Below are 26,296 nucleotides of genomic sequence, written 5' to 3' on the forward strand. Positions count from 1 at the left end.
ATCAATTTCCTTGCCTTTTTCAGCCTCTACAAGCTGTCTTTATTCCTTGGCCTGTGACCCTTCTTCTCTATCCTCAACGTCAGCCAGAGCAGGTCAAGCCCTTCTCACATCACATCACTTCTGACTTGCTCTTCTGCTTACCTCTTCCACTTTTGAGAACCCTTATTACATTGGGTTATTATCCACCTGCATAATCCAGCCTACTCTCATCTTCTTAATGCCAGCTGATTAGCAACCTTATTCCATCTGCAACCTTTAGTTCCCCTTTGCAATATACTCTGACATATTCATAACTTTTGGGAATTAGCACATGAACATCCTTGGGGGATCATTACTCTGCCTACAACACACCTAAATGGCAAAAATGTGTTTACATTTTCATAGTTCCTTTCTGAGCAAACTAAGTTTCAAAGGAGTTAAATGGCTTTCCTAAGGTCTCTGGGCCAATGACATTTTTTGAGCAAAGTGAAGATATCTGCATAATGCTATAAACTCTTTGCCCCAAAATTAGCATCTTGCTCAAAACTTCAATTTTGGACCAGGTGCTTGGCTTACACCTGTAATCCCAACACTTTGGAAGGCCGAGGCGGGCAGATCGCTTGAGGTCAGGAGTTTGAGACCCAGCCTGGCCAACATAGTGAAAACCTGTCTCTACTAAAAATACAAAAATTAGCCGGGTATGATGGTGCATATCTGTAATCCTAGCTGAGGGTGAAGCAGAAGAATTGCTTGAACCCGGAAGGCAGAGGTTGCAGTGAGCCAAGATTGCAACACTGTACTCCAGCCTGGGTGACAGAGCAAGACTCCATCTCAAATTAAAAAAAAAAAGAAAACAAAAACCACTTCAATTTTGTTTTGAGTATGTTCCTGCTTTCTCTTTTTTAACTTTTGAAGAAATCTCTTACTATTTAAAGGATTGCACTTTTTGTGCCTTTTCTGTTTCAAGAGTGTCTAGTGAGAAAAATGATTCAAAAGGGATCAAGCAAGTGATTCCTGAAAGCAACATGAAAGATAATATGGTAAAAAGACAAAAAATAAAATCCTGGTCTTTTAGCCAAAAGCCCTGATTTTTACAGATCCATAGAGCTTAATTAATGCCAGGGAAAAGTCAGAGGTAAGAATAAAGGTCTTAAATTTTAATGCAGTTGCAAATATAATTCGTTGGCAACCGGTACAGTATCGTTCCCAAAGAGGTGCAAGTAATTATGGCCATTTTGCAGAGGAGGAAATTGAGGAGTCAAATGCTTATAGGTATTTGGAGGGCCTTTGCTTTGACCTTCTGTGTCCCTGGGTCTGTCTGACTCTCTCTGGATTCAGATGTTTCACAACACTGTTCTCTAGTTCCTGTGCACTCTGATATCTCTCACCATTCTCAAAAAGTGTGGTTTGCAAAATGCTACCTGTCTGCCTTATGATTTTCACAAGGCCTTCATCCTAACTATGATTTTAATTCTGAGACAATAGAAATGCAGAGAAGTTAGTTATTTACTCAGTGCAATGAATTAGCAACAGGGCTGAAATAAAAGGAGAGTTCTACATTCTCAGGAATAGGATGAAATGTTATCCTATCGCGCTTCTAGCAAAATGCCAAGAAATGCTCAAGGCATCTTTCACAGTAGAATGATCATGAATAAACTTTGAGAGTAGCATAAGATGTTCAAATACATAAGGAAGGCTTTTCTTGGTACAGGCATCAAAAAGGCAACTGTAAATAATGAATAACTGTGTCAACAGACTCAGAGTGCATAGGTCCCATTGCTATGTTCTTTCAGAGTTAGCACTGCTACAGAGTAATTGTGGGATTCTTACTATTTTGTTGTCTAATCTTGCAGGTGAGATACTCTTGGGCCAAAATATTTCCTTATGTTCTGCTTTAATTGCCAAAATCCCAGCCATATTGTCAAATGCAAGTTACATTCTATCCCATCCAGGATGTTTTCACCATGATAGGAAAGGAAATTCTCAATTTTCAAATTTTGTTTTCTCTATATCTCTTGGCATACCATATGTTTAGCTGTGTAATATGTTTGTGTACAATTTTAGTGTGTCTACTATATTAAAAGACAATTGTTTTCATTTATCTTCTAATGGATCTAGTATAGTGCACTACACATAAATAATGCTCAATGTTTCATCAATGAATAAGTGAGCACATGTAGTAGAGAAGTACAGTACTGGCTAAACAATATTGCTTTATCTTGCTTTTCTTTCCTAATTTTGTGTTTCCAATATAGTATCTTGAACATATAAGATGATTAATAAATGTTTATTGATATAATTACTTAAAATACTTAATATGTATTATTTCTTTTAAAATAGGAGACTATAAGTAATAAAGAAATTTAAAAATATACTACTTTTTATTAGCTATAAGTAATCAGTTGATTTTTTTTTTTTTTCCTTAAACGGAGTCTTGCTCTGTCACCCAGGCTGGAGTGCAGTGGCACAATCTTGGCTCACTGCATGCTCTGCCTCCTGGGTTCACGCCATTCTCCTGCCTCAGCTTCCAGAGTAGCTGGGACTACAGGTGCTGGCCACCATGCCCGGCTAATTTTGTGTTTTTAGTAGAGACATGGTTTCACCATGTTGGCCAGGATGGTCTTGAACTCCTGACTTCGTGATCTCAAAGTGCTGGGATTACAGGCGTGAGCCACCGTGCCCAGCCAATGAGTTGATTTTGATAGGATTAAGTGCATTTTATAGTGAGGTACAGATTTGATAGTAAATTTACATAGACTTTGCACTTCAATATAACTTGGTTTCGTCCCTGGTCTTGTCATTTTCTGTGTGAATCTGGATATATCAGTTAAACTCTCCGAAACTTAAATTCACCATCCACGAAACAGGGGTACTGGCTGGGCAGAGTGGCTCACGCCTGTAATCCCAGAACTTTGAGATCACGAAGTCAGGAGTTCAAGACCATCCTGGCCAACATGGTGAAACCATGTCTCTACTAAAAATACAAAAATTAGCCAGGCTTGGTGGTGGGCGCCTGTAATCCCAGCTACTCAGGAGGCTGAGGCAGGAGAATCGCTTGAAACCAGAAGGCGGAGGTTGCAGTGAGCCGAGATCCTGCTATTGCACTCCAGCCTGGGGCAAAGAGCAAAATTCCGTCTCAAAAAAAAAAAAAAAAAAAAAAAAGGAAAGAAATAGGAGTACTAACATTAACCTCACAGGTTAGCTATATTAAATGAACACTTTATGCAAACAACCTAAATTATGTGCCCAGCTCACAATAAATAGTATCATTGCTCTTCCTTCTCACTCTTCTTTATTAATAACTTCATTTTCTTAAATATTAAATCTAACTAAATGGTATAATGTCTTCTTTTTGATTAAACAAAATGAAAAGATAACATTTATTCTAAGAGTAATATGCACAATATAGTCCAACCCAAAATGTTTTGTGAAGCTTTTGAGAATTATCTGGTAATTACTGGTGTTTTTAATGTCTTTTTCTTCTTCTTCTTTTCTGCTGCTTCTTCTTCCTCTTCTTCTTCTTGGAATGGTGCTTTTCTTCTTTTGAGAAATTGTCCTCCTTTGGCTCCATAGGAGATGAAAGATTATAATTTCTACAACCTCCCCAATTCCTCATGCATTATCCACAGGGGTGGCCATGTTTCCAAAATAAGCCAATCGGTTTTTCTCTAGGATTTGTCAAATGTGTACTGTGATAAGAAATCTGTCCTTCTCTTGGAGAGGAAATGGAGAATCTCTGAGCCTGAGTGTGACTGACCATCATGACTTGACTTTAGAGAAAGCAAGTCTGCAACAATAAAGTAGACAGGAAAAGAAGGCCCAGTTACTCACGCTCACCCCATATTTGGTAAGGCGGGTCAAAAAAACTCTAGTTTTGGCTTATTTAGCGTGATTTTGACTTTCACATTTGCAACTAAAGTCTTATCAAATGTAAGCATATTTAAGCAGTGAGTCACCTGGGATTAGCTGTATCCCATTGTTTCCTCCCTATTCAACGTCTAAATTTTAGCAGCTGACCACCAGGTGAATCGTGGTGCCTACCAGGTGAAGCATTGAGATCTAATTACTGCATAATCTACCGGTTTGTGTTTCACAACCATACACTGTGTCCTCATCTGGGTCAGGGGTTGGCAAATGCTGGGGTTTTGGGCGCACTGGGGAGGTGTGAAGGACCAGGTGGGAGAAGGTGGTGGATCAGTCAACCTTTTAGCATTTTTAGAAAAAGCTCAAAACCTCCTCTAGATTACAGGCTTTGTTCTCACAGAGGCACTTTAAGTCTCAGAGGAAGGTCCAGCAACTTCCTCCATTCTGTCATACAGTGTGTGTCAAAGTTACTTTATAAACAGATCTGGCCTGTCCTGGGGGCAGCAAGCTCTTGAACAAAATCTACTTCACCAGGTTCCTTGGGTCTAAGTTGCCTGAGACATCAAATTGAATAGGTCCTTAAAGAATGAACAACCCTTTTATTCAGGGAAGCTTTATTTTTCTTTTTGGGTCAATTTCCCCCTCACTCCCCTCCCTTTCATATTCCTTTTCTTTTTCCTTCCAAATAACATTTTTAAAATGACTTTTTAGGAGTAAAATTTTCCTATTACAGAAAAACTTAAAATGTAGAAAACCAAAAAAGGAAAATAAGAACCACTTATAATACTACCACCCAGAGATAGCCCTGGTTAATTTTTGGCATATATTCTTCCAACTCTTTTTCTATGGAATAATATTTAACATAGTTGATATGATAATGCATACTCAACATTGTGCCCTTTTTGTATTTTCACTTACTACATCTAAAGATTTTCTGCTGGTTAGGTTTTCTGGCTCTTTTTTGAGACAGTATTGCTCTGTTGCCTAGGCTGGAGTGCAGTGGCATAATCACGGCTCATTATAGCTTTGACCTTCTGGGCTTAAGTGATCCTTCCACCTCAGCCTCTTGAGTAGCTGGGGCCACAGGCATGTGCCACTATGCCTGACTAATTTTGTATTTTACTTTTTGTAGAGATAGGGTCTCCTTGTGTTACCCATGCTAGTCTCCAACTCCTGGGCTCAAGCAATCTTCCTGCTTCAGACTCCCAAAGTGCTAGGATTACAGGTGTGAGGCATTGCACCCAGCCCTAGTTAGTGTTTGAATCCCTATTTCTTTGGTATTATAAAGCTGTGATACGTCTTAGCATTACATCTCTGATGCAGTATGTCAGAGGACATAGAGCATTCATAGCACGTAAGAAGGATTTACACCAAGGAAAAACGATAATATAGATACTTGACTCCATTTGTCTTCCTGGATATAGCATAAATGTCAGGTTGCAGATTCTATCAAGTGTATTTATAAGAGTGAAATGGGATGCTAGTATGCCTAATACCTGCAAAATTGTTAGTTTCTGAGTAGAAGGAAAATCTAGAGTATAAAAATTTATCATAAACATGAGGCTTTCCAGTCTTTCTATACTTCCCAAGTTGGAAACTCATCATTATTTCTGGCAAGAGCCAATGATTATTTTCCTGCCAGACTTCCTTTGTACAACTGAGAAGATCTGTTTTGTCAAGCAAAACAGAAACACAACATTTTGTCTGTGAGGTTGAAAATGAAAGTAGTGTTTCTCACTGTTTTAGAGGAAATGCAAAATACAAAGAAGCAGAAATTAAGAAAACATTGTTAGATAAAAGATTAGAATGAGATAAACATGTGCCACTTTGACACCAGTCAGATGTGACTCCTCTCTCCACCTGACCAACCAAATGGTCAACTTCTTCAGCCTAGAGACTGTGGACAAAGACACTTACTTTTGGCTTTTGCCTAAGTCATCTGATTATGCTAGTGACTCCCTATAACATTTGATGGCCATTTCACTTAACTTTTGAAAAAAAATCCAATCAGAAAATCATGGTGATCTCTGAAAAAGGGTGGGGAAAACAAGGACATATTGAATACGAAGTTTGTATCATTCATTTTCTAAAAATTCAATTTGAAGCTAGCGGGAAGTACAAGATTACAGAGATAAAAGCTCCATTTAATCTTAATATTTTTTCAAGACATAAATGGGGTAGAGATTTACACAGGAGTTGGCAGTTTGGAACAGAGTTGACTAGGCATAAAAGCAATAGTATTAAAAATGTTTGTTTTTATTTTGTATTTTTGAGACTTGAAACTGATAAAAATTTCTGATTAGCAAACTTTGAGAATAGAGTCTTTCTTCTTTCCAAAGTAACAAATATCTTTTAGTTTGAGTACTCCATCTGTGGCAACAGGAATGATAAATGCTTTTGAGAAAATTAGCAAGGTTTTGCCCCACTTAAATGGTTAATAGTAACAGCAGCACAGACCCAAACTTGATAAAACTTTGGTACTTGTTATTTGGACTAAAATTTTGTCTAACTCGACTCAGACACTTAAATGGGAGTTTTCAGATTATCCTGCCCACTGATTCATAACTGGGAGACAGATTCATGGGAAGGCAGCACTGGACACATACTCCTTCTCTTGCTGAGAACCACTGATATAATCTAGTTCTCTTGTTTTTTAGGTGAGAGAAGCAGAGGCCCAAAAGAATACAGCAAATACCCAAGGTCACCCTGTCAGGAGTGGCAGAATAGGGCTGGAACAAGGACTGTTTTCTTTGGACAGCATCCTTTCCACTTTGCACCTACAATCCACTCGAACACTGGCATGGAGGCAGACTCCTTCCCAACAGGTATTGTCGAGAGCTTCTTCCTACTGTCATTTGTGAGTTTCATCAGCTCCCAATCCTTTGTGTCTCAACTTCTAAACCTTCTTTCTTTGACCAGAACTCAGCCACAGTAGAACTGCATTTATGGATGGGATTAGAGATATGTCTTATCTGATGTGACAACTCTAAAGAATAGGTAGTGTTTTAGAGACATCAGAAGGCCCTGTAGAATTCAACAAGAGTACCATGTAAAATTCACGATGTCTGGATGTGTTAGGGATAGGGAGATATTGCTATTTTGAGTTTGATCTATCCTTTAGGCCCAGAAAATCTTATATTTATAGACAGAGGAGATCCAGGCACCGGAGAGTTGTTCCTCCATAGGGATGCGAGCCTGATGTTTTAAAAAGCTAACAGTGAAGAGTCTAGTGGCTTTTTATGATTTGTACTAGTCACTCTTCACTTCTGGCTCTTCACCTGCTCTGACATGATGGAAATAAAATAAGTTAAGAGATAGCTGTTTTATTAGAGCTGGAAGCTCCTATTACTTCAACTACAAATATCACTTGGGTAAGTTTTAAATTTACTTTAAGGAAATATAGATATAAGTATACTTGAAATTACCCATTATAATGGTGGTTGTGATAAAGGAGGAAAGGGTAAGGGTATCCACAGTTGGCCTGAAACTATAATTTCAATGCTTATAATACTATTTGGAAGGACTTGAAGAAATAAGTCCATTGAAGGCTCAAGTAAGATGGTAACAAGCAGTACATTCATAGTTGCACTATTTGTAATAGCGCCAAACTGGAAAGTTCTGAAGTGCCCATCAAAAATAGGACGAACAAATTGTAATAAGTCTCACAATAGAACATTATTCTGCAATGAGAATGAGATCCACAATCAGCACAACAATACAGAGGAATCTCACAAATGTTAAGGCTGAGAGAAAGAAGCCAGGCACGAAAGAATACATACTGATTGATTCTATCTGTATAAAAGACAAAACCAGGCAAAGCTAGTGAATATTAGAAGTCAGGATAGTTATCGTTCTGGGAGAAATAAAGTGACAAGGAGGTGCTTCTAGAGTGCTAGTACTGCTCTGTTTCTTACAGGTGCTGGCTACAGGGTCATTGTTCAGTTAAAGTTAAGTTTATTGAACTGTATACTTATGCTTTATGCAATTTACATACCTATGTTATAGTATTTCTGTAACTTTTTTTTAAAGGCAAATGGGCATTTTTCAAGAGGCAGGGAACTAATACTCATTATTTAGATAGAAAAGCCCTGCTTTCATCTTTTGTTAGGAAAAGTAAGAATTTTGGAAGTGCACCTCTTTTGTAAAATCTTAATCTGGTAATAAACTAAAATAGTCAATAGAACAGCAAAAGAGAGGAATAGAAGCCTCAAAAGATGAATTCCTATCAAACACTAAACAGTTCTTTTCCAGAACTCTTCGTGACTTAGAATTCTAGAAGGTCCATTTCTATTCAGAAATGCACTTCTAAAGTTACACAGCTGTCACAAAGTCTTAGGGAGTAATGAGTTCACAATTTCAATTTATTATCAAAATATTTCCATCTGATGACAAACCTGAAAAGACAGGAGACGCAGAGCTACATAGATGCAGATTTGCCCTTTTATCAGACATACTCTAAGGGACAGATTTAGTTTTGAAAGTCCAATTTGAAAACCACAAGTACATATATCTCTAGACAACTGTCCAATGGCAATTTTTACCCTAAAGTTTGTGCTTCAAGCTTTTCATCAATATGATTTATAAGTTTAAATAGTCTCAAATTTTCATCTGCATATCACTTTACAGATCCTGGTTCACAACTATTTATTTTAAGCTGAAACTTCAATATTCATTGATTACCTGTAATAATAGTTACTCATAAATGTAGTTAATAATTAAATATAAAAATTATTATTTTTACATTTATATAAATCTCTTAAAAATACCAAGTTTTGAGAGATAGAGAGAGCAAGAAATTGCTTAGAAAATTGCAGGAAGCCTTAAGAATCTCAGTATCAGTCAAAGCAGGTACAACAAAAAACAATTTTAGACATTCATTTTTTGCTCTAAGAGTGCTTCAAATAAATGATCACAGAATGAATAACTGACGTATGGCAAAAATGAGTTTAAAACTGTATAAGCTCCAAGGCCCCAATGTGTATAAGAATTCTTTGGAAGGGTTTTGAAGGACTGTAAATGTTGCAAATAAAAGTAAAAACTAGTAGTTAGGCAATGTGCTTGAAACTATAGTGTCACCTACTGTTCTTCTGGTGCCTAACTGTATTCTTCCACATCTTCTTTTCCCTTTGGATTCGAAATCCTGGTCTACCTCAAAGGTTCTGCATTGTTTTCTAGGGACATCAGCAAATTGGTAGACCATATGAGAAACAGAAATAAACAATAATATTATCTTTAGAAATTAAGCATTATTTACACAGTGAGAAGTGATTGACTTGACAGACCTCAGACCCTCTTCCTCCCTCCACACCCTTTCTAGAACAACCTAATGTTATTTGTATTGTGATGCTCCCCTCTCTGTTAATCACCCCCGAGTCAGTACAGTGACCCCTAGGGCCCATTTTCTCTCAGAGAGTTCTCCATTTCTGTGGTGTTGGCAAGTCTAGCCGAGGGCTGCACTGCTTCTTTTGAAGATCACCAAACCCGGCATTTCTTTTCTGGATTCATGTAGGAATTCTTGCGGCAGTGAAAGGCTTCTGAAAACTCTGCAGAGTTCTGCAAAGTCCCAATAATCCTTTGAAACAAACAAAAAAAGTCACCATCAGCATTTGATACTCATGTCCATACCACACTGGAGCCCTGCAGCATTTCCCTCTGCAGGTCAAGTGAATGAATTTGGGGTTTGAAGTTAAACTTAAAATAACCTGGTACAACGAGTCAGTGCCTTCTCATTAACAGAATTTTTAAATGGAGAGGTAACAAAGTACAGGAGTTAAAAGCACAGATTTGGGAGACAGACTACATGGCTTGAATCCTGCTTATGAAGCTTCTTTGTGCCTTGGTGTCTGCACAATAGAACATGCATCTTAAGGTTGTCATGGAGAGTTAGTAATTTATAAGCATTATGTGTGTTTGTAAAACAAATGAATAATTCACATTTGAAAATGCAGTTATTTGGAGTTGTATTATAATAAGAGTTTGGTCAAAGAATATAATCATGACCTCTCACGGTAGATGTCTTGAAAGGGCTCACATAATGACTTAAACATAATAGACTTTAAATAGATATTTTTTGTTGATTTGATAGAGGATTATTTTCCTTTTTCCAAAAGGGCTCCTTAAATATCAGAAACTGGATTCAGCCTGAATAACTGGAAAGGGCTGGCAAAATGCCACTTTCCTCTTATCTCTGACCCCAGTGGGCAAAAACAACACAGTCCAGTTCACTATCTGCACCTAGCAGCATTTGAGGGGAGAGATGGGTCAGTACATTGATGCAGAGGTGATGTTTTCACACCCACCCTGAACCCTGAACCACCTCCTTCCCTTCTCTTCCTGCTGAGGCCAGCCCACCATGCTTGCTTGGGTTGGGAGGAGGTGCCCAGAGACAAGTGGACTGGAGTGGTGCAAGGACTAGGCACAAGTGACAGGTGAGTCCATTTTGATTTACGGAGCTCTCCCTATGTGGCAGGTGTACTACCGTGTGTACATCTTAGCACTTCTCTCTCCTCCAACCATTCTCCACACCACAGTCAGAATGATCTTTAAAATTTAAATCAGATTCCATAATCTCTTACTTAAAGCCTTCTATGGACTTGAAGGAAATTTATACTCCTGTTCATGGCCTTCAATGTCCTCCTGATAGCTCCAGTCTCCTCTCTAGCCTCCTCGTGGTACATTTCTCTTCCTGTTCCTCCTTAGGCTCAAACTATGCTGACCTACCTTCAATTCCTCAGACCAGCCAAACCCTGTCCCTCTTCAGGGCCTCCTGCTACCTGCAGGTCCCACTCCCTGGAAAGTTGCTTAGCAGTCAGTACATGACTAACTCCTCAGCCTTCATGCCTTTGCTTAAATATCCCCTCCTTGGACCCCTTCTTTGAATGCCACCTAAACTAACTCCTCTCGCAGGGACTATCCCTATCAAAGCACTTACCACATTTACAATGATTTGTTATCCTTTTTTACTTCCTGACACACCCACTAGACTAATTTCTATGGGGGCAAAATACAGCCTTTGTATCCTTGAGTTCCACATCTGTGGATTCAACCAAATGTGGCTGAACATATGTGGGGGAAATATTGTGTCTGTACTGAACACATATGGACTTATTTTCCTTATCATTAATCCCTAAAGAACACAGTATAACAAATATTTACACAGCATTTACATTGTATTAGGTATTATAAGGAATCTAGAGGTGACAAAGTACAGGAGGGAGAAGGTGTATAAGTTATATATAAATACTACACCATTTATATCAAGAAGTTGAGCATCCACAAATTTTGGTATCTGCAGGCAGGGGAACCAATCCCCCACAGATACTGAGGGAAGATGCTGTACTGTGTACGTCTTGCTCCCTGCTGTGCCCCCAAAGTCCAGCACAGGACTCAGTACATACTGAATGAATGAACCTGTGACCTGGTTGGTCACAGTGATTACCTGCAGAGAAGCAATAGGGCATCAGGAAGAAAAACACTACTTAGTGTTTCTGTTGTTTGTTTGATATTATGGACCAACAGGAAGAAAAAAAAAGCATTTTCTTTCCGTTTCCTCATTCCAGAAAATAGAGATCCATGTGGATTTTTTGTAAGTCTGACTTTCTAATATGTCACCCATCAATGCATCAACTAACTTCTCTATTCCTCTGCACCACAACTCCCCTATCTTTCACGGAGGATGTAACCTTTTTTAGTTGTTTGTTTTTTAGGACCCCTAGAGGAGTCTTAAAAATGAAAATAATCTCCTGGGGTTGTGAAGTGGAGCCAGGAGCTGGGGAATTTATATGTTAGTCCATTTGACAGGGAGATGATTGGCCTTCCCAAGAATGGGGTGAGTTCTAGTAAAGGCAGGTTGTGTGAATGATAAGGAGATGCTTCTCGCTCATTATTTACACAGTGAGAAGTGATTGACTTGATAGACCTCAGACCCCCTTCTGAGAGTCCCTCTGATAGCATGGTGTATGGTTGTTGGAGACCCTGGACCTGAAGAATGAAGGCTCTGGAGCTCATGAGCATTGGAAGGATATGGAAACACTGACTGGGAGGATTTGGACTGCATGGATGTCAGCAGTGACCATGGTGGACTGAAGATGGAAGCTATTCTCTAATTTCTGTGCCTGTGTGATGATTTCAGATTCCAGAATAACCCTGAAAGAGCACGTTGAAAAGTCACTGAAAGTAAATGGCTCATCTCCTAGCTTGGTCTAAGAGCTCAGAGTTTGGCTTAACTTGATTAAAAAAAAATGTCCATTTCTTACATCTGAAATATTGAAAAACACATTCACTCTTTGGACGATGTGAGAGTACAAGGAGAAGTCTGCAGTTTGCAAACCAGAAGACGGCCCTCACCAGAACCCGATCATGCTGGCACCCTGATCTTAGACTTCCAGTCTCCAGAACCGTGAGAAATAAATTTCCATTGTTCATAAGCCAAAAAAAAAAAATTCACTTCTATAATGTAGTCAAAAGTGACTGTGGAGGAATCAAAAGAGCTTAGAAATTAGGAATTTGCATTGGTCTTTAGTCTTTCAGGTTGTGGAACTCAAGGATTCTTTATGTTAGAGAAGAGCTTTGATTTATTCATGCAACCTTCTTCCCAATTCAGGATGCCTAGATTCTGGCTAAAGACAGTCATCCTGACATCCTGGGCATTCCTCACACTGGGGAGCAAGCTCCCTGGTTGACCAGGTAAGCCACGAGTCATTGACTGGAAGAGCTGCAAGTTTTTGGTTTTTTTTAATTAATTTTTTTCCAAAGGATTCTGTCTTAGATTTAATCATATGGGAACAAGTACTTCAGTAAAAATGTCCAAACCCACTACTTAATTTTATATTTTTCTTAAAAAGTATTTTTAGGATTTATATTTATAAATCTCAAAATTAAGTTAAAACAACAAACAAAAAAACACCTCAAAGAAAAGTCTTCAGATAACACTGCGGAGAGTGGGCACTGCAGAAACACTCAGCCTGCTGTGCACTCAGCTCTCCACACCCGCTCTGCCCATCCTCTCTCCATCCAAAGACTCTACTTAATTTGATCCTGAACAGGTCAACAACACACGAGGGCTTCACTTACTTTCTTAGTTAATGTTTGGTGTTGATGACATCAAATCTTTGAATAGATCATCTATTTTTTTCTGAGATAGGGTCTCCCTCTGTCACTCAGGCTGGCGTGCAGTGGTGCGATCATGACTCACTGCAGCCTTGACCTCCTGAGTTCCAGTGATCCTCCTGCCTCAGCCTCCCAAGTAGCTGGGACTACAGGCATGTACCACCAGGCCTGGGCAATTTTTTTGTTTTTAATAGAGATGAGGTCCCACTATGTCACCCAGGTTGGTCTTGAACTCCTAAGCTCAAGTGATCTTCCCTCCTTAGCCTCCCAAAGTGCTGGAATTAACAGGCATGAGCGACTGTACCAGGCCTAGATAATCTATTTTGAAAAGTGAATACATTATTAATAAAATATATTTTTTCTAAGAGTGAGACTGTATTACATGAATTATCTTCTGTTATTAGAAGATATGTACATGAATTTCATGCTGTATAAAACTGTGTACTTGTGTTTCTACTAACAGAAGATAATAAAGCTTTTATTGATGATTTCTTAAGGTGATTTACTTGAAATTTTTACTTTATTATGTAAAATAACTCATTGTACTGCTGATGTTTTTGGCCTTGGCAAACAGTTACTTGTATTAAAAACATCTAAGAGATTTGGCATTGTGACCAAGAATGGACTTTGTATACTATCTGACTATTCTTGCGTACTACAACTGGACTTCTGAATTACTGTGTGCAATTAATGGGTCCTCGGACAACCTTTTGTTAATTCTTGTAAATGAATGACTTAGCTACAAAGTTAACTGGTTTCATTCAGGAATAAGCTATCCAATCTTCACCATTAACTAATTTTTATGGTTCTTTCAAAGCAAAGTCATATTGATGAGTGTATGTTCTGCTATACATTCATAAAGAAATTAATGCTGGAATAGATTTCTAGTTATCAGCTAAAGATTGGAGGGGCTAATATAAATTCTACAAAACTCACTAAAATCTATACTGATATCTATAAAATATCAGGAACCAATGCTAATATTGAAGGGAAATTGAAGAAACAGAAGAATTTCAAAGAGGGCTTATTAGCCTGCTAAATTACAGAGTTATGAAGGAACAAAATAGCCTTATTAGTTGAACATGTCTATATAAAACACTAGACAAAATATTCCTTCAAAAATATTAGAAATTAAGCTTTGAAAAACATTTCTTACTTTGCTAGTGGTGTCAGTTCTAAAAAGTGCCCTTTCTTCTTGACTGGAAGATAAGGTTGAGCAATCTAAGCACTTAAATCAGTTTGTCTATTTGGACTTGCTTTACAAAATTATCAGACCCTTACATATCGCATAGAAAATTACATCTAAATAATTTTAGAAACATATTTATAGATTACATATAAATATTATAATAACCATTCCCTGAAAGGACGATAGATGGCTAACCATAAACTGCATTTCCAAAATGAAGTCAGTATTTAAATTACAGATTCAATTTCTAGACTACTAAAAGAAAAATGTTTTTGGCTTACATACCATTTAATTTTAACCACATGTTTTCTGAGCTAATCAAAATGGAGGAATTAGGGAACTAAAGGCAGGCAATACAATAATAGGAAAGAAAACTAGGAAAGAAACAAACACACAGAAAAACCTTAATAAAAAGCCAAAATAAATCAAAAAGCATCACAATTGATATAAGAATAAATAGCTCCACAGAATAAATTAATAAACAGTAAAAGCATAACTAATAATCATAAAGTAGTCTCTGCCATCAAAATTTTTTAAAAGGTTAGGTTTTTTTTTTCAGGATATTGTTTTAAGGTAGGAAGGCAGAAATATATTTTTAATAAAGAAATTTTAATCCAGTTGTTAAGATAAAAATGTTAATACTTAAAAGAGACAAATTTTACCTATCAAAACTTAATTTGCAACCTCTCATTCTCTGAGGATGGTAGATATACCAGGTATTACAATAATATTACTGAAATTCACCTAGATTTTTATGGACATCTGTTTTAGTTTATGGAGATATGTAGGGCAAACCCTTGACAAATTAGGTTGTATGGTGGTTTGTATGAGCTTATAAATGCTAGCTGCTATCCTTAGAATTAGATTCTTATATCTTAACTTCTAAAGTTTATTTTAAAGAACATAAATAAAGCTTTAGTCAGGAAGACTAAAATAACAATAGGTTAGACATAGCAAATACGGTTTTATAGACGCAGCTTTGTATCAAGCGTATTTTGCTTTTTGTTTTAATACTATGGCTGTTTAAATATAAGGTTACAAATATCTAATTCAGAAATATTTCTATATAACCACTAAGCACAATTCTTAAATAGCAACTCGGTATCTATTAGTTTTTAGAGTTCTTTAAAAAATATGTTTTACTTTGTACAGCCAGGAAATGGTCTGTTTCCAAAACTAAATGTAAGCTCAATCTTTTGCCAAGAAAATCTCCTTACCTCCAGAGAAAATAATAATTTCCTTGACAAAAGGTTGGCATTCCATTTACCCTTAAAACACACACACACACACACACACACACACACACACACACACACACAATTGTTATGAATGAAAAATAGTCGATGAGGGATCTTTGGAACCAGAACAACAATAAAAACTTAAATATACAAATAATTTAATTTATTTATAGCAAAATATTGTTTTCAGTTTAAAATTGGAGCTAGAAAACAGTTATATTCTTATCTATGTTTTACTTAACCACTGATCAGTTACTAACATTCTGAAATGTGCAGAACATAAGAAATGAGCACCAAAACGGCCTTGACTGATAGGGAACTATTGCAAAATACATAAGAATTCTTATTCTGTTCATAACTCTTGTCTACAAATAATCCTAGTATGAACTTTCAAACACACACACACAACATAGGCTCTTCATTTATATTAACGTTAATCCTCTAGCAACTCTCATGATAATTTAATCCTCATTTTACATATCAAGAAACTGAGGCACAGAGGTTACATTAACGCTAGTAAATAGTGAAGCCATGGTTGGAACTCAAGTGTTTCTTACTTCAAAGCTTAAGTTCACTTTAGTAAAGAAAAAGACAACTTTAAAAAAATTAAAAGTTTCTTGAATAAACCACAGTGGGAATTAATCCAGTCACTTTTGTTGCTCATTACCTATAAAGCAGTTAATTTGAATATCTTAGCAGAGCTAAAGTTAGTTTGGATTACAGAGATAATAGGCATACCATAAGCAATTATTGAGTGAATGAATATTGAAAGAAATGTTAAGGCAAATACTAGATGATGATGATAATGTTGATGATGACAATGATGATACTAACAAGCTGAGTAAATTCTTTAATTTTTAAATGAGCTACTTTATTGTTTCATAACTGAATATATTTTTCTCCATAATTGAATGTGTTTTTTTCCCAAGAGTAAATGATCTGGGCAGTATGCTTACATTCATTTTATGTAGACCTTTTGAAATTTAGCCCATTAGTTCTCTTTTGTTCTCAAATTCCATTTTCCAACTACCCTACACATTTTTTAGGTTTTTTTTTTTAAACTTTCTTGCCTGAGAGGTGTTGTTGATCAGCAAATGAGTGACTAAGTGTTCTAGTATATGGGAAAGGGGTAGCGTTAGGAATTCAGTTCTTAAACAAATACATAGGATCTGCGATTTAACATTCAAATGTTGGTTAGAAGGACTCTCTTCAATCATTGTTCTCTTAGATTTTCTAATTTGGGAAGAACTTTAACTTCTAGATCTTGCCAAGAAAATCTCCTTACCTCCGGAGAAAATAATAATTTCCGTGACAAAATGTTGGCATTCCATTTACCCTGAAAACACACACACACACATACACACACACACATCTGTTGTTACGAATGAAAAATAGTCGATGAGGGATCTTTGGAACCAGAACAACAATAAAAACTTAAATATACAAATAATTTTCTACCCTGTAGAGCATTTTTCTCTCACATCCTTGTTGGGCTGTTCTGACCTCTGCTTCAATGTACTCTCTCCTGAAGCTTTGGGAATAATGCTATTCCATATTGAAAAACCTCTAATTAATTAGTAGGAAGTTTTCCTTTATGTTGAAATTTTTCTTCGCAATTTGGAGCTCATTGGGCCTGGGCCTAAACCATTCACAGCCTCTTAGAAATGTCTTTGTGCTAGCTTTAAATTGAGCCATTGTTCTGAGACGACATCTTTGTTGGAATAGATCAAGCCCTGGGCCTCATACATTCTAAGGAATTATAATTATCGTAGATTCGAAGAAAGACAGCGGCCAAGGCGATGCTTATGTAGAATGCTCTAATGTGTTCTCTCGATCCTATCTGTGACTCTCAAACAAACAAACAAACAAACAAACAAAAAGCACTGAATTTCCCAGTGTAAAAGAATCAGAGTTAGGAAAGTCTAAATTCCAAATGTGGAAGCAATGGACCCAATATAAGAGCACCTTGATTGCTGTTCATACCCACGCACCTGAAATTGCCTGGACTGTGCACATCTGTTTTAATGGAGTTGACTGCATACTCTGGCCTATAGGTTCCACACCACACCTAGAGATAGGAATAGGAAAAGCAAAGCATGTACTCAGATTCAATCAAGGATTATTTGTTTGAGCAAGTTGAGGGGAGGGAGAAAACTTAAATTGGAATTCTGCATTCCTCAACCATTCTCTCTTCAAATAATGTTCAATGAAAGGCAACCAGGAACATAGTTATTTATCATTAATATGATCCAACAGTCTATTATAAACAATGAAAGTGAATCAAGTCAAATGCTCTGCCACAATTGATTAAAACAAGGGAATTCAGCATGTGACATCTAACTTACTGTGAAATTATAACTCAAAATGGTTTTCATATCTATCAATCAAGAAAGACACAATACCTGTGCAAAGTTCAAGAAGAATAGTTGTTTGTGATTTAGGTCAAGTCCAGGAAGTAATTTTTCTTCACCATTCTTTTTAACATAATTCTGATAGGCCTAGGCAGTTGATAAAATAGAAAAACAATAATTATAATTCCTAAGGTTATATATATAAACCTATGTAAAAGATCTTGTCACCAAGTAATTAATATTTTATGTTAAAATCACCCTAATAATACATTTAGTTATGGTAAGCTACAGCTATTTTATGGATTAGAAAGGCAAATCAAATTTATTTACAAGTGCTCTGAAAAGAACAAGATACTGATTAGTAGATGACAAGAGCCTGGTACATGTTAGGTGATCAATAAATGCCAATTGAATGAATGGATGACCTAAATAAGTGATGAAAAACTTATCTAAATGTTGTTTTATAAATTGATGAATAAGACCAGTCAGGAAAAATGAATTGCCAAGGAAGTCTATAATTGCTACATTTAACTTAGTTACTACTCTCTCAGCAAAATAGACTCACCAGACTAAGTTCGAGTGACTCTTGCCAAGTCAAAGGGTTCTCTTGAGATCCCCTAGAGGCCTAGTCTCCTATGAGTCTGAGGACAATAATATGCAACTATTCTCGTCTTTTGAAGACAGGACAAAATGGACAAAGCCTCAGGTACATTTCAAGGAAAATATTTAGGTAATATTTAGGTAATTTAGGTAAAAAGTGCTCTTAATTCTTAAAGATTTATGTGCACTACTGAAAAAAAATGAGTTTTCCTCTACTAAATAAACTTTTAAAAGGAATTAATAATAATCGTTCTGAGATGTGTCATTTCCAATTTAATACAAAGGAAGGTGACCAACTAGATGAGCAGAAGATATATTTCATTTCTGCCACTTACCATCAACATAGACTTACTGAACCTCTACTATGTAACTAACAATGCTGGGGATATGGGAAAGGCTTGCACCTGCTCCCTCTTAGAGAGCTTGCAATCTAGCAGGGGGCAAGGTATTACATGTTAAGAATTTACATATTTTCAATGTAATAAAATATTTGCACAATTGTCATTTGCATCATCGTTACAATTCTGTACTTGCTCTAGGTAAGGATCTCCATGGAAGTACTATCAATCCCAACTGTGGCTGGATTTTATAGCAGTGATTCTCAATCTGGCTGTGTATTAGAATCACCATGGGAATATTGAGTGCCAATGCCTTCCACTTCCAGTCAAGATGGAGTGATAGGGACTGGATTTAACTTCTTGCTGAAACAACTAAATGACAAACAAAATATTTAAAATAATGGTTTGTGTAACACTGAACATCAGGCAAAAGGAGAATGACCCCTGAGAGATGTTAAACATTACTCTCAGTGAGTCCTATCGCTGCTGAGCTTATTGTCCTGAGAGTTTTCAGGCCACATCATAGGAGAAAACCAGTCAGAGCTGGGGAGACTCCTTGAATTGAGGAGAAGGAGCTGAGAGTTCAGGGACACCAAGAACAGGTTACCAAAGAGGAGAAAGCTACACAAAAAGAGAACCTCAGAGATTACAGATGGCTATCCTCAAGCATTCAGCTTAGTCTTAATCTGAAGACGTGTGTGAGCAAAATACTCAATGCTAGGAAAACAATATCCCAAAAGGACTAGAGATAACAATTTATGGTACTTACATAGGACAAGAATGGAAACCCCCAAGATTCACAGAGTAGATTCTTATCTCAGCAGTTGAGAATAATGTGCCTAGACTGAACACTGCCCCCATCTCAACGAATATTACAAAAGCAAGACCCAAAAGGATCAAACCATTTTCCAGGAATTTAACTGTATCCTAGAATAAAGCTCAAGAATATGTATAGGAACAGGCCGGGGGCCGTGGCTCATGCCTGTAATCCCAGCACTTTGGGAGGCCGAGACGGGCAGATCATGAGGTCAGGAGATCGAGACCATCCTGGCTAACACGGTGAAACCCCGTCTCTACTAAAAATACAAAAAACTAGCCGGGCGAGGTGGCGGGTGCCTGTAGTCCCAGCTACTCGGGAGGCTGAGGCAGGAGAATAGCATAAACCCGGGAGGCAGAGCTTGCAGTGAGCTGAGATCCCACCACTGCACTCCAGCCTGGGCAACAGAATATGTATAGGAACAAAAGAACATCCAGCACCCAAAGAAGTAAAATGTTGTCAGGCACAGTGGCTCACGCCTGTATTCCCAACACTTCAGGAGGCCAAGGCAGGTGGATCGCTTGATGTTCAGGAGTTTGAGACCAGCCTGGCCAACATGGCAAAATCCCATCTCTACTACAAATACAATAATTAGCCAGGCATGGTGGCACACGCCTGTAATCCCAATTACTTGGGAGGCTGAGGCAGGAGAATCGCTTGAACCCAGGAGGCAGAGGTTGCAGTGAGCCAAGTTCATGCCACTGCACTCCAACCTGGGCAACAGAATGAGACTCCATCTCCAAAAAAATAAAATAAAATAAAATAAAAAGACAAAATGCAAAGTGTCTGGCATTGAGTAAAAAAATTCCTAAGCATTCAAAGCAGCAGCAATCTACCATGTCCCTGGAACTGGCTGGACTTATTCTTTTGGAAACCTGTAGCTGACTTAATCTTCCAAGCTTCACACTCTGATCATCTCTGGTCACTGCCAAATTGCACGCCCCATCAGTCACCTCTTCCTCCACTTCTCTGGTGTTCCCCTTCCCTAACCCAACCATCGATTTTCTCCTCCTCCACTCTAATCCAAACATTTCTATAATGAACAAATGATTCTACATCCTCATTTTCTCCACGGATCATTCCATCCATCCTTGTCTTAGAGAAGCCTAGTTCTAGCCTAGGAACAACTTGTTCCTTGTGACATCTCAAGTAGACACTGCTCGTTCTCCTACATATGGGCTACTTCATAGTTGAGAAAAACACTCAAAATCATCCTCATTCCTCTTTGTTGCTTCCTAGACCATCAATCCTCCACCCTTTTATGAAATTCCCTGCTTTTTCTTATGCACATGGCATCTACTAGATTCTTTTTTAACCCTTGCTCAGATCCTCAAATAATGACCTTTTATAAAGCATTCACTGCATTATCTCCAGCTCTTAGAATAGTGCCAAACCTATTAAGCCTCAATGAATATGTATTGAACGCAAGAATGAATGGAAGGCTAAATGGGATTCTAAGCGATGCTCCACTGATAATAGTCTTCTGTGTATAATAGTGTGATTGACTACAAGGTCATGCGCTGGAACCATATCACATCAGTCCCTTACTGTATTATATGTGAACTATGGTTTAATATGCCTGTGGTTTACATTGATTTTTGTTCCCAAATGCTACTTCACCTGCAACAAAACTGAAGGTCCTGTTTCTTATATTGGTCAATGACCCTGAAATAACCCTTCTTATGGGACATCTCTTCTAAAAAAAATCATTTCAGATATTATTTCTTAGAAAAATGTTGCCTCCTTTGTGAACCTGCTATCTGCTCATTTCAGTTGATATAATATTCCATGTTTTCTTTTCTTCTTGGCTCTTTGCAAACTTAAGTGTTCAGCTCTGTCACATCAATGTATTGACCCTTACGGTTAGCATATTCACAACTCTTTCTCCTCATATTTTTTTCCACTTTCTATTCATCTTTTATTGCTTATATTATATGAGTTTCTTTCTTTGCAAAAGGTTGTAAATGAATTATTAAATATGAGAAACAGTCTAAATCACTAAAATGGAAAGAAAATCTTTTTACTTACTCTGTATGCTTGACCAATACCTCCATTATCAGCAATGTTTTCTCCCAGTGTATTAATTCCATTGAGCTGTTAAAAAAGACACTTTATTAGGATTGTTTAAAAAAAAAAAAAACACCAGTAATACACTTAAGATTGAACGTGTCTAAAACTTTTCAAGAAAATGCTAATGACATACGTGCTGTCCACCTGCCAGGTCCCAGGAAAAGTTTCCGTACTGATACACCATGCACTGGGATTGCTCTTTAAAGTTACTTGCAGACTGTTGAGTCCACCAGTCAACCAGGTCTCCATCTTTGTTAAAGTTTCTGCCTATAACATATTTATTTAAGTAAAATGGGAACTCATTGCAACAAGAATTATAAGATATCTTTAATTCAAAGTGCAAGGACTGAAATACTGCTGTGTGACAGACCATTAAATTAGGCAGACAATGAGAGAAACTGTCATCCCTCCTCATCACAGAGTTGGCAAAGCCTGGACTGCCAGAGCTTTCTTTGCTGATGTGTCTCAGCAATGACCCAGACATTTCACCCATTTGGCTCTTGATAGCTCAGAGGAGGCCGCCAGACAAAATATTCCTGAAGTTATGCCTTGTTCTGTTGAATGGTTTTTACCTGACCCAAGTCTGTTTACTTTGATATTTTGAGATTTTTTAAATGGTCAACATTTTTATTCTGGCATTTTTATATTCCTGGACCCTTCATAGGACACTGTGGGCTCATAGTTTGCCTCTACCTTGAGCACACACAAAAGTCTTTTTCTCCTGTAGCTTCCCTGCCAACCATAAACTACATCGATCTTTCTCCCTTTTGAGCTCCAATTGCATTTATATGTATCACGTGTTTTGACACTTAATATTACCATCTTTTTCATATTTGTCTATGATGTAGTGATTAAGAAAAAGGCTATGTAGCCAACCTACTTGAACACACCTCCTGGTTCCACCAGTTCCTATCTTTGTATCTTTGGGCACATCTTTCATGTGCTTTTATTTTTTTCCACTTGGAAAACAGAAACAGTGTTAGAACCTACCTGTAAAGACTGTTGCATAGTTTGAGTTAATAGACACTTAGTAAGTCTTTTTAAGAATTCTAACATTCCTGTCTCTTTTTCTTTCTCTGGCTCTCTAAAATGGGGATTATTTTCTCTTTATTGTTCTCTTTCTACTTTCTTTCCATTTGTGAACGAAATTTGTCATAGATTTAACTATCACCTCTTTACTATTTCATGTCTTTATTCCTCTCAGGAATTCAGCTTTGATTGAAACTCTAAATTGATTTTGCCATTTAGGGTGGCATTTAAGTGCTTGTTTGCAAAGACTTGAACTAGGTAGTAGGTACAAGATGAAAAAAAATAAAAAAAAGTCTCTGACCCAAAGGAGCTTAAGAGTCTTATGAGCACTTGCAGAGACAATATTTTCTGATTTTACATCTGATTTTAAGACGTATACATGCAGCCTGTCTTTTAAGAGTATGACAAGACACATCATATACAATCAGGAAACTAAGACCAAGCATTATCACTGCTGCTGACAAACACCATAGTATTTTCCCAATAGGAATATTTACTTCATTCTGCCAGAGTGTAAAGTACACATTGCTCACCTCACTATGAGAATTTTTTTTATCTCTTTAAGCAACAATTTAAAGGGAAAATTGAAAGTGTGGTGAAAATTAGAGAAATGATGCATGTTTGAATAAATGTAGCTTTGTAGTAATAAATTATAATAACTCTTAATCAAATTTATGAGCATATGCCTTAGCCAAAGGAAAATGTCAACTGCACTTTACCATTGTCATCAAAGCCATGGGTGATTTCGTGTCCTATGACCATGCCGATGCCCCCATAGTTCAATGAGTTGGACTGCTGGGCACTAAAGAAGGGGGGCTGCAGAATGCCGGCTGGGAAGACTACAAGGAGAGAAGATAGTTAGAGATTATTTGTGGCATAATTTTTAAAAAATTTTTATTTTCTTAGAGACAGTCCTCCCTCCTCAGCCTCCTGAGTAGCTGGGACTACAGGTGCATGCCACCATGGCATTATTAAGTGATGGCAGGCTTGGGGTTGGCTTTGTGCTGGCTAAGCTGCTGTTCACAATGTCAGTTTCACTTAGTTATGTACAAAAATCTTCTGTAATAGAAGCCAATGCAGGCATTTTATTATGGATGACAACAGAGTTCACCCTGAAGTGGGGCTATAATCTGTGATTTATCATCATGATTCACTTTACAATCTCTTTTAAGATTGTTTTGTGCTCTAAGGAGTTTGGAGCAAAGGGAACTAGTAACCTTCTTTCAGAAGGTTCTTTCCCCCTTATAAATACTTGGAAGAAATAGTTACTCAATAACACCAGTATTATTTTTAATGTTATCGAAGAAATTGTATCCATCTCAATAATATCTTAAATAAACATTGCCCCTCAATTAGATAGAGGCATACCTCTATCACATAACCTTACCTTATTTTCATCAAGGCACTTATGACTACCTCATATTCTGTTTATTTCTTTATGATCACAGTCCTTCCTTTTCCTGTCTGCCCCAATCCTACTCCAGGTCCTCAAGTATTAGCCCTTGGAGAGCAGAGATTTGTGTGTCTGTACATACATTTGTTTATGTTTTAATTTCATACATTTTTCTAGTTCATTATCTAAATGCCTAAAATTGAACAATACCTAAAACTAGAATAGTACCTGGAACATTAACAGTGCTCAGGAAATGTGTTGAATCAATGAATAATCAATGATAAATAAATGAATGATCACCTTAACTTACTAATGTGTTCTAAAGAGTTTAGTAAATTAATAAATGAACAGCAGTTTTCAATATGTCTACTCTGACATCTGCATTAACTTGCTAACTTCCTCCATTCAGATGTCTCACAAACGTGTTATATTTAATGTGTCAAACATCAAATTCATTTTCCCCTCTAGGCCCTCACTCTGTATTTTTTCTGCTAATGGCACTTGAAGGGTCTCTATCAGCAAAAGTAAATGTTTCTATTTATCTTAGATGCCTCCTTTCTTTTACAGTCTTTTACAAGTCCGCTTAGGCAGAGGCTGGGTGAGGTGGCTTTCAGGAGCATCTTTATCTCCTCCTGTCAGTATTACTGTCCACACATACTCTCATTCCTTGTCTCAGGAATGACTGAATTTCCTGATCAGTCTCCCACTTTCTGTCTCACCCAACTGTAATCTATTCTAAATCGAATCTACTCTCTGAAACTATCCTGCAACCAGATTAAAGACAAATCTGGGCATCATCATTCTCCTGCTAAAAGTCTTTGGAAGGCTTACCATTGCTCGCTAGCTAAACACATCTTTCTGGCCTATGGCTCCAGGGTCCTCTCCCCTCTCCACTTCCATCATATCCCGTATCCTCTTATAATATAAACTCTGATGAAATATATTTCACTATTCCTGAAATATACTAATAATATGTCTTAAATACTAATACAAGATGGAGATTATCTTCCCTTGGAATACACTTCCCCTGTTTAATACAATTTTGGGTCATGTTATTTAGAGGTCATTAATCTTTGACCTTAGAAAGAAATTAGAATTAAATTAATTAAATGTTCATAGTTTAGTAATTCCATCTTTAATGGCTTAAAACTCTAGTATACACTGAATAACTGAAACATTATTTTCTGTAATAAAAAAAAAAAAAACCTTCAGTATCAACACCTATTAAATGCAAAGCCCTGGGTCATTGCTATGCAGGACATTAAGAATATAAAAGAAGGGCCCTGACCTTAAGATTTTTAAGATCTAGTTAACACAGAGTAGCACATGTTATTTCTTTATCTTTCAGGTGTACTGAACACAATATAACCTCACATGGGCTTCAGGGATAAATATTAGATATTTACAGAGAAGACTTCAAAGTATCTGAGCAATTTAATTGCTCTCCAGACCTCTACAAAAATTTGGAAAGTTGCCATAACATTCAAATGACACAACAAAAAAAAAGTACTTTTGTCCTTAGAGAATTTTGATGAAAGTTATACCTCACGTGTAGCAGCCTGAGCTAAACGGAGCCATGAAATTATTTTTAGCTTAAGGCATAAAAATTATGTGCAGTACTTTATTAACTTAAAGTGAATGCTATCTCCCACACTATGTACTTTGATTAAAATCCACCCATTATATAAAATGCGGTTATGAAACGTGCTATCAAGACTAAATATTAACTATAAAGATCCTGCTGCTTTAATCATGCCCCGATATGCCATCCTTCAGGCAAGTGATAAGACTTTTATGGTTCTTATTAAATATTAGTCTTCAAGTTCAACTTTGCTAATTATGACCTCCTTTTTTACTTTGTCAGCTAAATCTCTGTAAGGAGGATTTTCCCCATTAGCCTTACTGCTGTTACCAAGTAGGTGTCACAACTGTTGTTTATAACCAACTGCTTAGTTGTGCATTTTTTATGTTCACGATTGTCAACAAGTTAGTTAATTAAATAAGCCATTGGGCCATGAAGCAAAGACTGTGTCTCCTCTTTCCCCCGCCCCTTTTTTTTTTTTTTTTTTTGCCTCCCCAACACAACTTTATTTTTTGAAGGCTGCTAGCAATTAAATTTTGTAATATTTCATATAAAGCCTAAGGCAGCAATTGAGTAATTGTTTTTGGTGCAAATTAATTAAACATTTTTTTTTTTCTTTTGACACAGGGTCTTACTCTGTCACCCAGGCTGAAGTGCAGTGGTGTGACCTTGGCTCACTGCAACCTCCACCTTTCAGGCTCAAGAAATCTTCCCACCTCAGCCTCTCAAGTAGCTGAG

General features: G+C 37.2%; 1 protein-coding gene across 9 annotated transcripts in view; it reads right to left on the reverse strand.

Annotated features, from left to right (window-relative positions):
- Nucleotides 1-6,078: 6,078 nt before the first annotated feature.
- The window catches only part of MME (membrane metalloendopeptidase), a 91,043-nt gene continuing 70,825 nt past the window's right edge, over nt 6,079-26,296 (reverse strand). For 8 of the 9 annotated variants that reach the window (XM_031663646.1, XM_031663641.1, XM_031663647.1 and 5 more), the window contains 6 exons: nt 23,303-23,422; nt 21,688-21,821; nt 21,513-21,578; nt 17,781-17,876; nt 17,370-17,446; nt 6,079-9,415 (listed from right to left, as the gene is read on the reverse strand). In XM_031663646.1, the coding sequence (XP_031519506.1) occupies nt 9,316-9,415; nt 17,370-17,446; nt 17,781-17,876; nt 21,513-21,578; nt 21,688-21,821; nt 23,303-23,422 (593 nt within the window). In that variant the 3' untranslated portion in view covers nt 6,079-9,315. Of the gene's footprint in view, nt 9,416-17,369; nt 17,447-17,780; nt 17,877-21,512; nt 21,579-21,687; nt 21,822-23,302; nt 23,423-26,296 lie in introns of those variants that run through there. The other variant, XR_004182245.1, reaches the window with a different exon arrangement.

This window comes from Papio anubis, chromosome 2 (genome assembly GCF_008728515.1).
Source record: "Papio anubis isolate 15944 chromosome 2, Panubis1.0, whole genome shotgun sequence".
Classification (NCBI taxonomy): domain Eukaryota; kingdom Metazoa; phylum Chordata; class Mammalia; order Primates; family Cercopithecidae; genus Papio; species Papio anubis.